This window comes from Melozone crissalis, unplaced genomic scaffold, assembly GCF_028551555.1.
Source record: "Melozone crissalis strain CALT ecotype California unplaced genomic scaffold, PUWL_Pcris_2 ptg000006l_1, whole genome shotgun sequence".
Taxonomy (NCBI): domain Eukaryota; kingdom Metazoa; phylum Chordata; class Aves; order Passeriformes; family Passerellidae; genus Melozone; species Melozone crissalis.
Window position 1 is genome coordinate 54,673,557 of NW_026535784.1, and position 13,525 is coordinate 54,687,081.

General features: G+C 49.8%; 1 protein-coding gene across 1 annotated transcript; it reads right to left on the minus strand.

The window, feature by feature from the left end:
* Positions 1–808: 808 nt before the first annotated feature.
* Positions 809–12,840, minus strand: BMP3 (bone morphogenetic protein 3). The gene is made up of 3 exons (XM_054294854.1): positions 12,522–12,840; positions 4,529–5,418; positions 809–2,555 (listed from the first exon to the last, which is right to left on the minus strand). Exons 1-3 carry the CDS (start codon positions 12,838–12,840, stop codon positions 2,364–2,366), a joined length of 1,401 nt encoding a protein of 466 aa, XP_054150829.1. The 3' UTR covers positions 809–2,363.
* Between the last annotated feature and the right edge of the window lie 685 nt (positions 12,841–13,525).

The window sequence follows — 13,525 nt, forward strand, 5'->3', positions numbered from 1 at the left end:
AGGCAGGAAGGAAGGAAGGAATAATCAGTAAAAACGTGCAGCCTACCTGGGGGCAAGAAAAAAAGGCAAGAAAGGCCAGAAAAAAGGCAAGAAAAACAGGAACAGGGAATGGGACACAAGGATCCTGTGAGGAACGATGTCTCAGGGAGCACCACAGAGAATAAAAAGGAACATGAGTGAGGCATGGAGAAAGACAGAGAAAAAAACAGATACACAACAAGGACAGAGGGACACAGAGACATAGAGGGAAACAAGGATCCAGAGGGGAAATGACCACAGCACATGGGGCAGGATGCTTCTCCTCCAGTCACTACACAAGTGCAGCTTCCCTGCAATTCCATGCTCAGTGTCTCCTCCCAGCTGCACAGGTGAACAAACAGGTACTGCCAACGTTTCCTTCCCTCAGGCAGCACAGACCCACCAGGAGAGCCTGGAATCCAAGGATGGATCTAAACACGGGAGTCGCACTTTCTACTCTCTCCACCTTTTCTCCAGCTTAGCCCTGGGCTTGGAAACAAAAGAGAACAAACATATTAAAACAAAACTTGAGGTGTCCTGAGGCTGCCCAGGCCTGGGAGGAAGCCCTTCCCGCCAGCCTCTTGGCCTTTCCCCACTCTGACGAACTGTGGAAATGCACATCCAGACCCGGGGCAGACAGCCTTGGATGTTTTCTGCACAACAAATCCCTCAGCCTTGAGCACCAGAAGCCTGAAGAGGTTCAGGAAAGCCTTTCCCAGGCAGCCCTGAATGTTCTTAGAAACGCCTGAGTGCCACACAGGAAAACATGGATTTTCATTTTAAAGCCATTTTATTTTCCGCTTCTCCGGAATTCCGAGCACAACGTCCACATGACTGGAGGAAAACAATACAGAGCAGACAGGCTTATCCATCAGCAGTGAAACATGCCCTTCACCCTGCGGGTGCTCCTGTCCTTTGGAGCTCCCCTACAGTCCTGGCAGCTCATCTTTGCACTGACAGAGAAAACTGCACGGCTTGAAGAGTGCTGAGATAAAGGAGGACACATTAGGAGGGCCATGGATACAAAATAAATTAGAAGCATCTGTAAAAGTTTCATTCCATATACAAAATAACTTTTCTTTCTTGGGGGTGATTTTCACTTTTTTAAATTGACAGTCTGTACACAGATAAACCTTTCCCCAGAAAACATTTAAAAATGCTGGGCTTTTAGAAGGAAGAAGGAGCCACTAAACCCATCCTGCAAACTCACAAGCCTCTCCTCAGCTGAGGGTGCCAATCTCTGGGACCAGCCCTGCCCCAGGAGTGACACCCTGCTGCTGATGAGTTCAGAGGCCCCCGAGGATGGAAGAACCCAATCACCACCTTGCCAGCTGAATCAGAGCACTGAGTGCCCCTTTCCTGAACAGCTCCATGGAGGGTGACTCCAGCACCTCGCTGGGCAGCCCCTTCCACTGCCTGACCATCCTCTCCATGAAGAAATTCTTCCTAATGTCCAGCCTGACCCTTCCCTGGTGCAGCTGGAGGCTGTGACCCCTGGTCCTGTCACTTGTTACTTGGGAGTAGAGGCCACTGCACAGCCTGGCCACAGCGCCCTTGCAGGCAGGCAGCCCACAGATTATTTGGAAGACTGTTCTAGAACTTGAGGTGAGGTGAACAAGTCATTCAGCCACCTGACTGAGGGTGGCATTTCCACAGCCCTGGCCTGCTGAGTGTCCATAGCAGAATTCAGAGGGATGCCCTCAGCAGGGCTGCTTGGAGCTCCAGTGCCCGGGGCTGCTGAGCTCCCAAGGGCTCAATTACAGAGCACTGTCAGGGGAAAGAAACTCGCACACAAGGTGGGTAACCTCCTAGCAAGGAGATGCACGGTGCCCTGGGCTTACCTACGGCTTTCAGGATGTCAGATTTGTTTTGCTGCCTTGTACTACTCTAAAACCTATGGCAAGAAACTTAGCTTTAAAATGAAGACTACTACATTTCTAACCTCCCCTCGCCGTTAGTCACCATTAGAACAGAGATAGGAAGTACCAGCCTGTGCTGCTTCCAAAATCTTGTACACAAATAGATCATTATGTCCTTTGGGCAGTCTCAAAAATCTACAGATCCTTCCTTCCCCTCTCACTTCCAACAGGTACAGTCAGGTGCCATTCCCAAGCCTTGCCTCTTGGTCAGAATCATAGACAAATGAAGTTTGTCTTCACTTCCCCTGGAATCGCTGTTCGGAAACCATCCTGCTTCCACTCTCACTGATTGGATTTCTTTACATTTTCTTGTCCAAAGGAGATGCATGGCAGTGCAAACACGAAGCAGGTATGATGAGACTCCTGCCCACCCCTTCCCCAGACAGCAAGCCCTCACCCTGGCATTGCCCACAGCCTCCCAAGGCGTTATCTGCACGCACAGGACTCCACTGTCATGTTGGGGTACACCTTCAGAACCACGTTCTTGTTCTCATCAAAGAATAAGATACTGAGGGAAGACATTTTGTCAGGAACACAGCAAGGCTCGGGGATGCCGGGGACGACTCCGACGGCTCTCACAATGCTCTGGATGGTGGCGTGGTTGGATGGCTTCATGGCCTGCAAGAGAAAGACACGGCAGAACGTGTCACTGCACCCACACTGCCATGGATTCACTACTCTACATTAACGTTGCTTTGTCAAAGGGCCCTGTTGAGACTCCTCAGCTGGAACATCTGCAGCCAGTGGCACTGCTGAGGAAGTGAGCCTCCAAGACAGCTCTGCCTCATACTAAAGTGACATTTTCCTCAGAGGAGAAACTTCAAAGGGCAAAGTTCCCTAAATTCATAAAAAGGGACACCAGAGCTTCGATTTGCTCTGAAGAGAAAGGCAATCTGCCTGGTAAGGCGACTGCTTGGTCACAAAACCAGAAGCCATTAAGGTGTTCATAAAAATAAAAAAACAATGCAGAGAAATGAAAAGCACAAAGGTTTTCTCTGAACCCTGAAATGTTTCCTGATCCAAGTATCTGTACAAGAGATAAGTGAGCATGAAAAATGCACAAGATGCAGCTTTTAGCCAGGGACTTTTGCTTTGGCTTTTAGAGTTGGTATTACACACACAATCTGGGAATCAAAACAGCTTAGTGTGTAACCCATCACATGTCCCTGAGAAACACACAGAACCATGTCATTTTGGCCAAATGTTCAACTTGCAGTTTTGCTGGAATGAGAGATGATTCGGTTCTGGGAAAAAAGAGTCAGTCTTAAGGGTTAGATATGGACCTGCAAAAAGAGCAGGAATAACTGTGAATTCCAGCTTGTCATCTCTTTTGCTCAGCACATTAGTACATGAAGTTTTAAGTCCCCATCTAAGCTGATCAAAGACATTTCTGTTGGTTTGCTTTGAATCCAAGAGTACCTATACCCCTCAGCAGTAGCAGCCAGGGATTTAAAAACAAGTTTTAGATTATCATACAACTCAGATTTCTGTATCATTTCTGTCTTCAAAGGGAAGTGAAAGCTCTGGAAGCCCCCAACCACATTTCCTTACTCAGCTGCTGGGCAGCATTCTCCCCAGAATAACTGGGGGCCCAACAGCTGTCCTGAGCCTGCTGATCACATGCCACAAGGCAGAACACCTGCTGTCCTGCGGGGTGTCCTTGCAGCTGGGTTACAAGCAGGGCACAAAAGGCAGCTGCAAGCTCTCATTCCTGACAGGAGAACATCTCCATGGCCCACAACCTCTATGCCAGGTCATGCTCCCAGCACAGGTGGGTTGGACAGCAGTCAAACCAGCTGGCTAGAACCAGGGCATGGCTAAAACATGCACATCTGGAGGTGTGGGGGGCACATCTGTTCTCCATTACCCATCAGGTTGCTAACTCTAGGGGCTCACCCTCAGCAAGGGCACGTGATGTACACAGAGGCACAGAGTTGTCTGTTATTGCCTGAGGGTCAGGGTATCCCTCTGAAAACACACTCTCAGTAGCAGCAGATCCTGTGATGCCCAGCTTTGAAGCCTGCCCCTGCAGCTGGAGCTAGGCAAGTCTTCTATGCCTCCAAGGAGAGGACCCCATCTTCTGCAGCTTGCTTTGCCTGGGCTCCATCCCCTTGTGTGCCATTCTTCCACCCACCACTTTCAAAGGGAGACTCCCTTGGCTCCCTAAGCCACTGAAATGCCACATATATTTTGGAACCAACTGCTCTGGCTTCTCTGTGGCAGGACCAAAGACTCTGGAATGAAAGGCTGCAGTGAGTCCAAGAGCTCTGCCTTTACTGATGTTTCCTGCAGCTGTTACTTGTGCATGCCCCTCATTTTAGGCCAGCCTCAAATCCCAGGTTTAAGCAGCCTCCAGGACCTACTAAGAATGTTGCTAAGAATGACACTGGACATTTGGAGCAGAGTTCATCAATCCAGGTCACAGGGCTAGGAGCACATCAGCCTCCCTTGCTACTCTCATGCAATCAGCTCATACAAACCATGGGATATTTTGACAGTGAGTGGGCCTGTATCCATTGCTTTTGGATTCCCTCGGACATGGCAAACAAAATGCCCAGGTTATGGTAACAGACAGTGAAAAAGCATCATACCTTTGGAATTGGGAATTGGCATTCTCCTGAGCAGTAATAGGCGTCGAAGGACTTGGGGGAAATAATCCACTCGCTCCAGCCGATGTCTGCAAAATCCACCTTGAGGTAGCGCCGGGCGCAGCTCCTGGGCTCGTTCCACTGCTTCCTCCTCGCCTTCTTCAGTGTCTGCTCATCAAACTGCAGAGTCTGGCTCTTCTGCAGATGGCTCTTCCTCTGCTTCTTCTTGCTCCTGGCCCTGTCTGCCAGCTGTGGCTGGAAGGTCTTGTAGGGCCTTGTGCCCTCCCAGCTCTGCTCCTCCCCGTACTGGTACTGGGCTCCTGGGAGCTCGTTGTTCTGCAGCGGCAACAGGACGTTCGCAGAGCGTCTCCTCCTCCTGTGGCCTTGTGGCTTGGGAAGGGCCCTGGCCAGAGGATGACGGTGTCCTCGCAGAGTGGACACGACGCTCTCAGGCTCGGAGATGGCGGAATCGTTGGCGTAAATCAGAATGTAGGGCTCGTGGGAGGAAGAGGCCCTTTCCCAGGGATGATGGCCGGGCAGATCCATTTTAACGCTGATCAGCAGCTCGTTGTTTTGCTTTGCCTCGTGCAGGAGCCGAGTGATGTCCTTCCACTGCCAGGAGAGGACATCCTGGTAAGCAGAGGAGACATTGATGAGGAAATGTCCCAGGCTCCGAGCCGGGCTCCCAGCTGAAGGAAAGGTCCAAACTGAAAGGTGTATCTGAATTTCAGGTTTCCTGTGCTGGTGATGGGAACAGCCACTGGGCTCGGAACAGTTCCACTTCACATGTAGCAGATCACCAATATAATAATACACTGAGGCTGACAGGACATTTTCAGACTCTGTGAGTGATGTCAGGTTAAAAACGTACACCTCCTGGCCCTCAGGGCTCCCTAGAAAAACAAGCAATCACATAAGAATACAGGCATCTAAAAATGTCATCCAGAGGGGACACAGGGCTGCTCTGACAGCCTTTTGGCTAAGTCAGATAGTAATCACACCTGAAGTTTCCCTCTAGAGCAATCAGTTACACTGGGTACATTTAGTCATTCCATCCTGGACACTTCATCAGTTTTCATGCCAGAGTTAGAAGGTATTTACTCATACAGCTGAAGGCAGGCAGACGGTACTAGAGCAACCCCAATAGCGCAAAGAAAGCCAATCCAAAACCAGATTTGAGGGGTCGTGGGGTAGAACACGTGGGGGACTCTAACCCCCACAAAGTGCAACAGCAAGGCTCAAGAGGAAGGTGAAATTTTTCTAAAAATCCCTGTGGGCTGCAGTTATGTCTGTCCTTCAGAGAAAAGAGAAATACAGATCAGAATGTTAGGCTGTAAAACCAGGCTGGCAGGGAAAACTCAAATACAGTGTAGCTAAGGTATGGTCTGCAGCCCCGCCCAAAGGGCTGGAAACATCCTGACACGTGAGGGAAACGGGGGCATGCAGAATTAAACACTTTTCGGACATTACAGTGTGTGAACAGCCTCTCCAAAGGATCAGTCCAAGCAAAGAGAAGCACAGAGATGGCCATGGACTAGGGATGACCAGCCACACCGCCTCCACTCTCCACACAAGGTAGGAAGCCTCCTGCCCAGGCAAGTGAAAACATCATTTCCAGTACTGATCTTTCACAGACATTAACAATTTCATGTCCTGTGCCTCCAGTCTGCAGTATCCCAGTGGCCAGTGCCACTCAGGTAAGTGTAGCAAATGCCTGGACTCTCCCTGTGCAGCCCCATCCCTACCTCAGCAATCCAAGCAGCTTCCTCCTCTTCTGAACACTTTTGTGTCATAGTATTCCAATCAGTACATTAAAAAAGCAGGAAGAAAGAGAGAACCCTTCTTCCCCAACTTGGCAGATGCACTGCTTCATGGAATTATGGAAAAAACTCCATGTTTTCTTCAGTAGAACAGGGCCAAAAGAGTGAAAAGGCCGAATAACCTAAGGAATCATCTTTGTTTACACGTTCAGTCTCATCTGGCAGCAGAGCACACAGGTAACTTACTAAAAAGTCACATACCACTATAACAGATGCCCAGGGAACTAGATTTACCTGGAATTCCAGCCTACTTTTTATTCCTCAAGCCAAAACCAGCCCTTGATTATGCTTGTACCAGGCATACATGAGGACCTGATCTCTGCTTGGTTTGTAACCACTGATGTAATAAGGTTATTACAGACATTACATTTGGGATGTAATAAGGTTAATACACACTTTGGCAGGGCACTGAGTAGATCAGTCTCAGGAGCGAGAATTCATGGTGTCTCATGGGCACCTGTTTAAGAAGTTATTATTTGCATCACTGCTGCATGCTGAAGGGCAAGTTTTGATCTCAATTTTTATTACCAATGCCACTTAAAAAATCCTGCCTTTTCTAAACTGGCATATTGTATTGGGAGACAAAGGAAGCTCCTTTTGTTCATCAAGAAATTCTGGACAGCATGGGGCAGATGCAGAGGGAGTCTATAGTTTTGGTTAAAAGCTAAATTCCAGCCTGCAGCTCTATGCCAAGACAAAGCACTTGCAGTAGATGGTGCTATTTTCCTACACAACCACCTCCAAGCTTCAGCAGCTCTGAATTCTCCCATCTTTCATCGGCAAAATCACCTCAACAACAGTTACTAGTGGGCAGCACAGACATCTGTGGATCCACCAGATTCTGTCTCGAGAAACCCAACTGCATAACTTGGGGTTCCATCAAAATTTGGGAGCACCGGGTCCAGCACACCACTTGTATGACACCAATACCTGACTCCCAGGTGTAAGCATTGCACTGAAATAAGTGTTCCCCGGGCTAGAAATTACCCTTAAAAATTACAGGCACGTCAAGGAAGCTTTAAAATAACTACAAAAGCATCTTTTGCTCAGGAAAATTTCATTTCATTGAAACGAGACACTGTTTTTGCTCTGCTGGAAACCATTCCAGACTGTTTACTCGAACCCAGCTCCTGGCACAGCAGCTGAAGTACTTGTACCTGCTGGGTCTTAGGGGCATGGTTCACACTTCCTCACCTCCCCACACCAACTCACAGCTGTAAGGAGGGCCTGTGACCGGCATTAAAAACGTGTTTTTAAGGAAGTGCAGTAGGTCTGTCAAGACCGAGGTCGCTGGCACAGGCAGATTCCTGTCACAAGGGGGATTTCAGGCATCAATAAGCTGGAATGAATCTGCTAACATGTGCTGTGTTTACCTTTATAGAGGATGCCCTGACATTTTTATGGACTGCCAAATCTATCCCACGGGTGAAAAAGGATGCAATAACGAGGACTATTTAGTTATACAGTCACCATTAGCCATCATTTAAAGGAGGTATTAAAGAGGTGCCCTTGTGCCAGGGCCTGGTTAAGAATGGACTGGCGTTTCCGGTGCAAAATCCTGTTCTCATCACTTCACAGCCCATATACAAAAGTTCACTAGGAGCTGGAAACAGGAACAAGTTCCTCAACAAAAACAGATTTGGAAACCAGATTTTCTCTTTTCTCCCATCTTCCTCTTACTTGGCTGCTGCTTCCTAGTTACCAATTTGTGTTCTGTGCAAAAGGAAAAGATGGGATGCAGTTCTCCCTTTTGAAAGAGCATAGGACCGGGTGCCAAACTGGTTTTACTAATTCTTTTAGCAAAACAGGTAACATCACAGCAGCTAGCAACTTGATATAAAACAGCAGCAAGTTCACCACAGACTAAAGCTATCAGCTGCTCAAATAAACAACTTGTGTAGAAACAGCAAAGCTGCATACCCAGGACCTAACTTACATGAGAGTTTCATGGTACGAAACCCACAAATCTGCATGTTGCACAGCCTAAGTGTGCTGCACAGTGGCCACTTGATCTCTTCTCTCTATATTTTAAGCAGGAGGACCACAGCAGGTGTGAAGACTAAACACAACATCTAGCTCGAAGCTGGCACAAGCCAAGCAGGCTAAGGGGATACATCCACAGCAGACACAAATACGGGCAGAATCCTCACAGCCATGACTCATTGCACTTGGGCTGCTGGGGTGAAAAGCAACTTGTGCACAGCCTGTGCTCTGATGCCACAGCTCCTCTGGCTGAAGCAATGTGTTCTAGAAACAGGGACTAGCAGGGAACTGTGAACACAGGTCGCTCACACGCATGGCGCCACTGTGAGACACACAGTGACAGAAGCCAGAAAATTCTGTCCTGAGAGGCCCAACCTACAGATCCTGCCCATTTGCCTCTGAGGCTTGCAGATTTGGGCCCATCTGCCCAAATCTTAGCTTAATGTTTGTTAAGTTCCTGAAAAATACCAGGATGCTACTGCTTGCATTGTATTTACATGAGTGCAGCAAAAAAACCCAGCAAACCCCAAAACTGAAGAAACACACAGAAGGAAAAAACACAAGTCTTCTGACTGGATATTTGTAAAGCTCTTATTGCAAAGAGCCCCTGATACTCTGGTGCTCAGAGGGGCCAGCATTTGGCCTGGACTGGTTTCTGCAGGCTGATGGCAGCTGGTGAGCTCCGCTTCCCCATTTGCGTGGGCACTTTGCACCACAGCAAAGGAAAGAAAAGCCTTTGGAAAGGGAGGAGAACATATCTCTAAAACCACAAGAATTGGCCTAGGGGAAGGTGTAATACCTGAAATTACTTGAACTTCAGTCATTAAAAAAGAGTTTAAAGTAATTTCTGACTGTATAGCTTTACTATAACACCATTAGGAGGACCTTCCAAACAAAGTCAGGACTCATTTGCAAGCCATGTTCCTTAAGTGATGCTAGGATTAAAAATGCTTTCAGAAGCAAGCTTTATCTGCATTTGAGGCTTTTATCTTTCCGCTCTCTTCGTGTGGTATGTGACCTTCAACTCCTGAGCCTGGGCAGCCACCAGCACACCTCCAGAGGCAGTGCTGAGAGTAAGCACATTTCTGCTCAGGTCTCTTCCAGGAGGAGAGACCAGTCGTGTACAGACACCCCTGCAGGACCACATCTCCAGAGTTCCCTTGCCAGAAGTGCCCCAGTGCTCCACTGTGGCTCATGATCTTGCTATATGTCTTTTAGAGTGACAACGGATGGAAAACCACTCACTCCTGTGGCATCCACAGGTAAAGAACTGGAAAAGGCCTGTCCAAAGCAAAACAAGGACTACCAGAGCTGTCCCAGAAAATGTCCTGCAACAGCGAGAAGAGCTGCTGCAGAAATCACAGGCTGAACATCCCTCGACTCAAATACAGAGAAACAAATTAGAGCAGTTAAGTCCATAAAAGAGAACAGTACTGAAGTGTAACTGAACACATATATATGTGTTATATATATATATATATACATATCACTGCACTCCTCATGGATTTCAGGCCTGGGATTTCTTTTCAGCTTTGTCACAGCCACAGGTTCCCTTTCCTGGGCTGTTCAAACTGTACAATTATGCACCCAGGTAATTTAGCAAGATTAACAGGAAACAAATTTGCCTGAATGATCACATGAACATTCATCAAAATCAATGGCCAAAAGCCCCAGCCCAAACAAGCAACAGCCCAGCCTGGTTGTGAAGTCTGGTGCATGAGAGATTTCAGGGCAGGAGGCTCCAAAGAGGTGCCACACAAGGCTGAAGCTCTGGTCCCATCCCCTCAGAGAACTGAGCCACAGAAAGGGAAACTTGCTTTTACCAGGAATGAGGATGCTTGTTTTGATCAATCAGTCTTAGCTGGGTTTTGTTGCCTGTTGGTTACAGGGCCACAGCTGCCACCTGTGACACCTCTGTTCTCTGACTAGAAACAGGGACGAACTTCAACAAATCCTACGAGCTTTTGGTCTCACCACACAACACTCCAGAGCCTCCAAAATCTGTCTGGGAGATTGGGGAAGGGCCTTTCCCATGTGCTGCAGAAGAAGCAGAAGCCCCTCCAGAGGAAAAGCAAGGACAGAAAGGTTCCACAGCTACACTTGAGAGCTTAGAAAATTTGTGCTTCAGAAAAGGAAGAGTTTATCTCCTGAAAATGTCAGACTAAATTGCAAGGCTAAACTGCAAATGAAACCACTGAAAATTTGCTTCAAGACCTCTTGCTGTAGATGGAGGACACATGGGACAATTCTGGGGGAACTTCTGCTCCCAGCAGACAAAAAGCTGAGTCCTGAAGGGGCTGGCAGAGGGACTGGTAAAATGAGAAGGAGCAATAGCAACATCACAAATTAACTGATGCATCTCATTAAGGACAAGGGGAAGCCTGTGGGAGACTGAAATTTGGAGCCAAGGAGTGCAACAGTGAAAGCAGAGGATCTAGAGACAAAGTAAAGGGGAATACTGCTGGATGTGCCATGTTCATGGCAGGCCTTGTCAGGCAGTTGGGCGCAAGGAAGAAGACAGAAAAAGCCTTTCCATTGCACCCACCACCCTGAGGAACATCAAATATAAGGGCTTTCTGGAAACAGATTTTCTGCCATCAATAACCACACAAAATAAGCTGCTGCTGCCAACGGCAAGAGAAAGACAACAGCTAACTGGTTAAATATTTTGCATAAATAGTTAATAAAGTGTCAACAATGCTTAAAACCAATTTATTGCTTTGGCACTCGATCTGTGAAAGTATTGGAAGAGGAGGAAAGGGATTAGCAAGCAGTGTGTTTATAGGACTGCTGCCACTCAACATCAAGTGAGAGTACTAATATAATCAGAAAGACCACAGAGATGGGATTTCAACCAACAACATTCTAGGTTTAGAACAATAAATGGCATTTATCAGATATCTGTAACAGAGCAAATATTGCTCTGCTAGGGTCATTAACAACCTCTCCTTTTTTTGGGAGGGGGCTGTAGTGAATATTACATCCTCCCCTCTCTTGGTAGGCTTAAGTCAGTGAGAGCCAGGGACATGAGACTTCACGAAGCAAACAAGCCACGTTAGAAAGGCAAGAGAGTTCTTCAGCAAGAGCAGCAGCTGGGCAGAGTCCTGGCTCTCAATGCTCCAAACCCAGGGCAAGTACTCCTCTAAAGCCTCTCCTGTGGACAGAGATACTTGCAGGGTTGAAACCTAAGACACCAAAGCCACTCATTCCTCATTGTATTTGATCTCTGCTCAGAGCTGCCTTATAAAAGACATTGTTGCTTTTGAAGAAGCAAGGGAGCCTGCCACCCACGGCTCTCTTTCCTAGGACAGGAAGGACCTGAAGCAAGTCACTGAACCTCAGACAGCTCTCACTTTCACTGATGCTTCTCTAAGAAAAAGCCACTGGGTCAGTGCACTGGTGTAAAGAAAAGCAAGAGACTGGCAAATGGGGCTACTGTGTGTGTGCCCTTACAGCTGTCCCACATGCAGCAAGGTTTTGGAGTGCAGCAGGTAAGGGAAGGACATCCCAGCAATGCTCATCTTTGGCTTCTGGCCATTCCATTTAGCTCTTGTGGAGCTCACATGCACAAAAACCACAAGAGGGAAGGGTTAGGGTTAGCACCAAAACAGTGACTTTTCTCTTCCTGCTGGGACATGGTTCTTTTGAGATGCTGGCATGTTAAACACATCCTCCTCCCTTACAGAAAATGTTTTTACATTTTCACCCATCTACCTGTGCATGCCAGTGTGTAATCACGGAGAGATGTAAGCGACCCTTCCAAAGATGCCAAGATGAAGTATTTATGACACCTAAGTCATGTTTCAACTGACCTCATCTGCCGCTGCATCTCATTGTCAGTGAACCCCAAGCCATGGCACGTCTCTGTCAGGCGCAGCTCAGCCCTTGGCTCCAACAGAAGTTACAGGTGCAGAACACCACTAACACACGGGGGACTCAGGAGAAGATCCGCTAATTACTCCACCTCCCTCGCACTGTACTCAGCTATCCTGATGACAGTGATGCTCGATGCAGAGCAGAAGTAGCAGGGCAATAAAGTACAGGACATAACCTAATGCACGACAGTCCCTGCCGGAAGGGATACTCCTCCAATTCTCTTATTTCTCCCATTCACCGCGCTCTCCGGGCCCCACCCCAGCGATGCTCTGACCCCGCGGTGCTGCCCTCTTTCCCCGGCCGCGGAGCGCGCTCACCTGCGGGCAGCGGGCGGAAGCCGCGCACCGTGTTTCCCCGGCGGAGCCACGGCCCGGCCGGTGTCGGCGGGTCACGGTACTGCTCGTAGAGCCGCAGCATGTGCTCCGCCACTCTGTCGGCCGCCGCCGGCCGCCCGGGCCGCCGCTGCCCCGCGCCGTCCTCACCTGCGGCGGCCCGGGCGCGGCCGGCCCGCACGGCTCCCGGAGCGGAGCGGCGCCGCAGCCCGAGCCGGCGCGGCCGCGGCGCGTCGCCCAGAGCCAGGCACAGGCAGCCCCATCCCAGGCACAGGCACAGCACCCAGCGGGCCGACCACGCCATCCCGCCCCCTCGGCGCGGCCGGGCGAACCCGGGTCTGCGCGGAAAGCGCGCTCGGGGCGTTCTCCTCCCGGAGAAGGAAAAAAGGGGAAAACGGGGAAAAAGCCGACAAAAAAGCGGGGCGGAGGAAAGCTCCGCGGTGTGGACCGCCCTCCCTTGGCGGCGGGGAGCGAGGGTTTAATTTTTTATTCCCGGCCGTGCAGGTTGCTGTCGGGGCAGAGGCGGCGGTGCTGCTGCTCCCGGCACGGCCGGCACTCGGTGCAGCCCCGCGGGAGAAGCGCGGCGATCGCCCCGCCCGGCCTCGCTGCGGCGGGGCCAAGTGCGGGGAGCCGCCACCCCAGGGGAGCGCAGCCACGGGACGGGACGGACGGACGGAGGGAGGGAGGGGATGCTCTGGAAACTCCATCCCCCTGGGCGGACGGCGATCCAGGCGGAGGACGGTTCTCTGCCCGCCTCCACCCAGCCCCTCCCAAAGGTCGTACAATAACGCGATCGCATTAAAAAAGGGGGGGATAAAAAATCAGGAGTAGTAGCGCACTCACGCTTCTCCCCTGGAACGTCTGAAGGCTTGGCTGGGAGCGGAGCACATTCCACCGCGGGCAGGTGGCAGCGATGCTCACCGGGTTGTGCTGGGCTTCCGCCTGCCCCTCCTGAGTACCAGCCACGCTGAGTGACCCTCGGCTTCCCC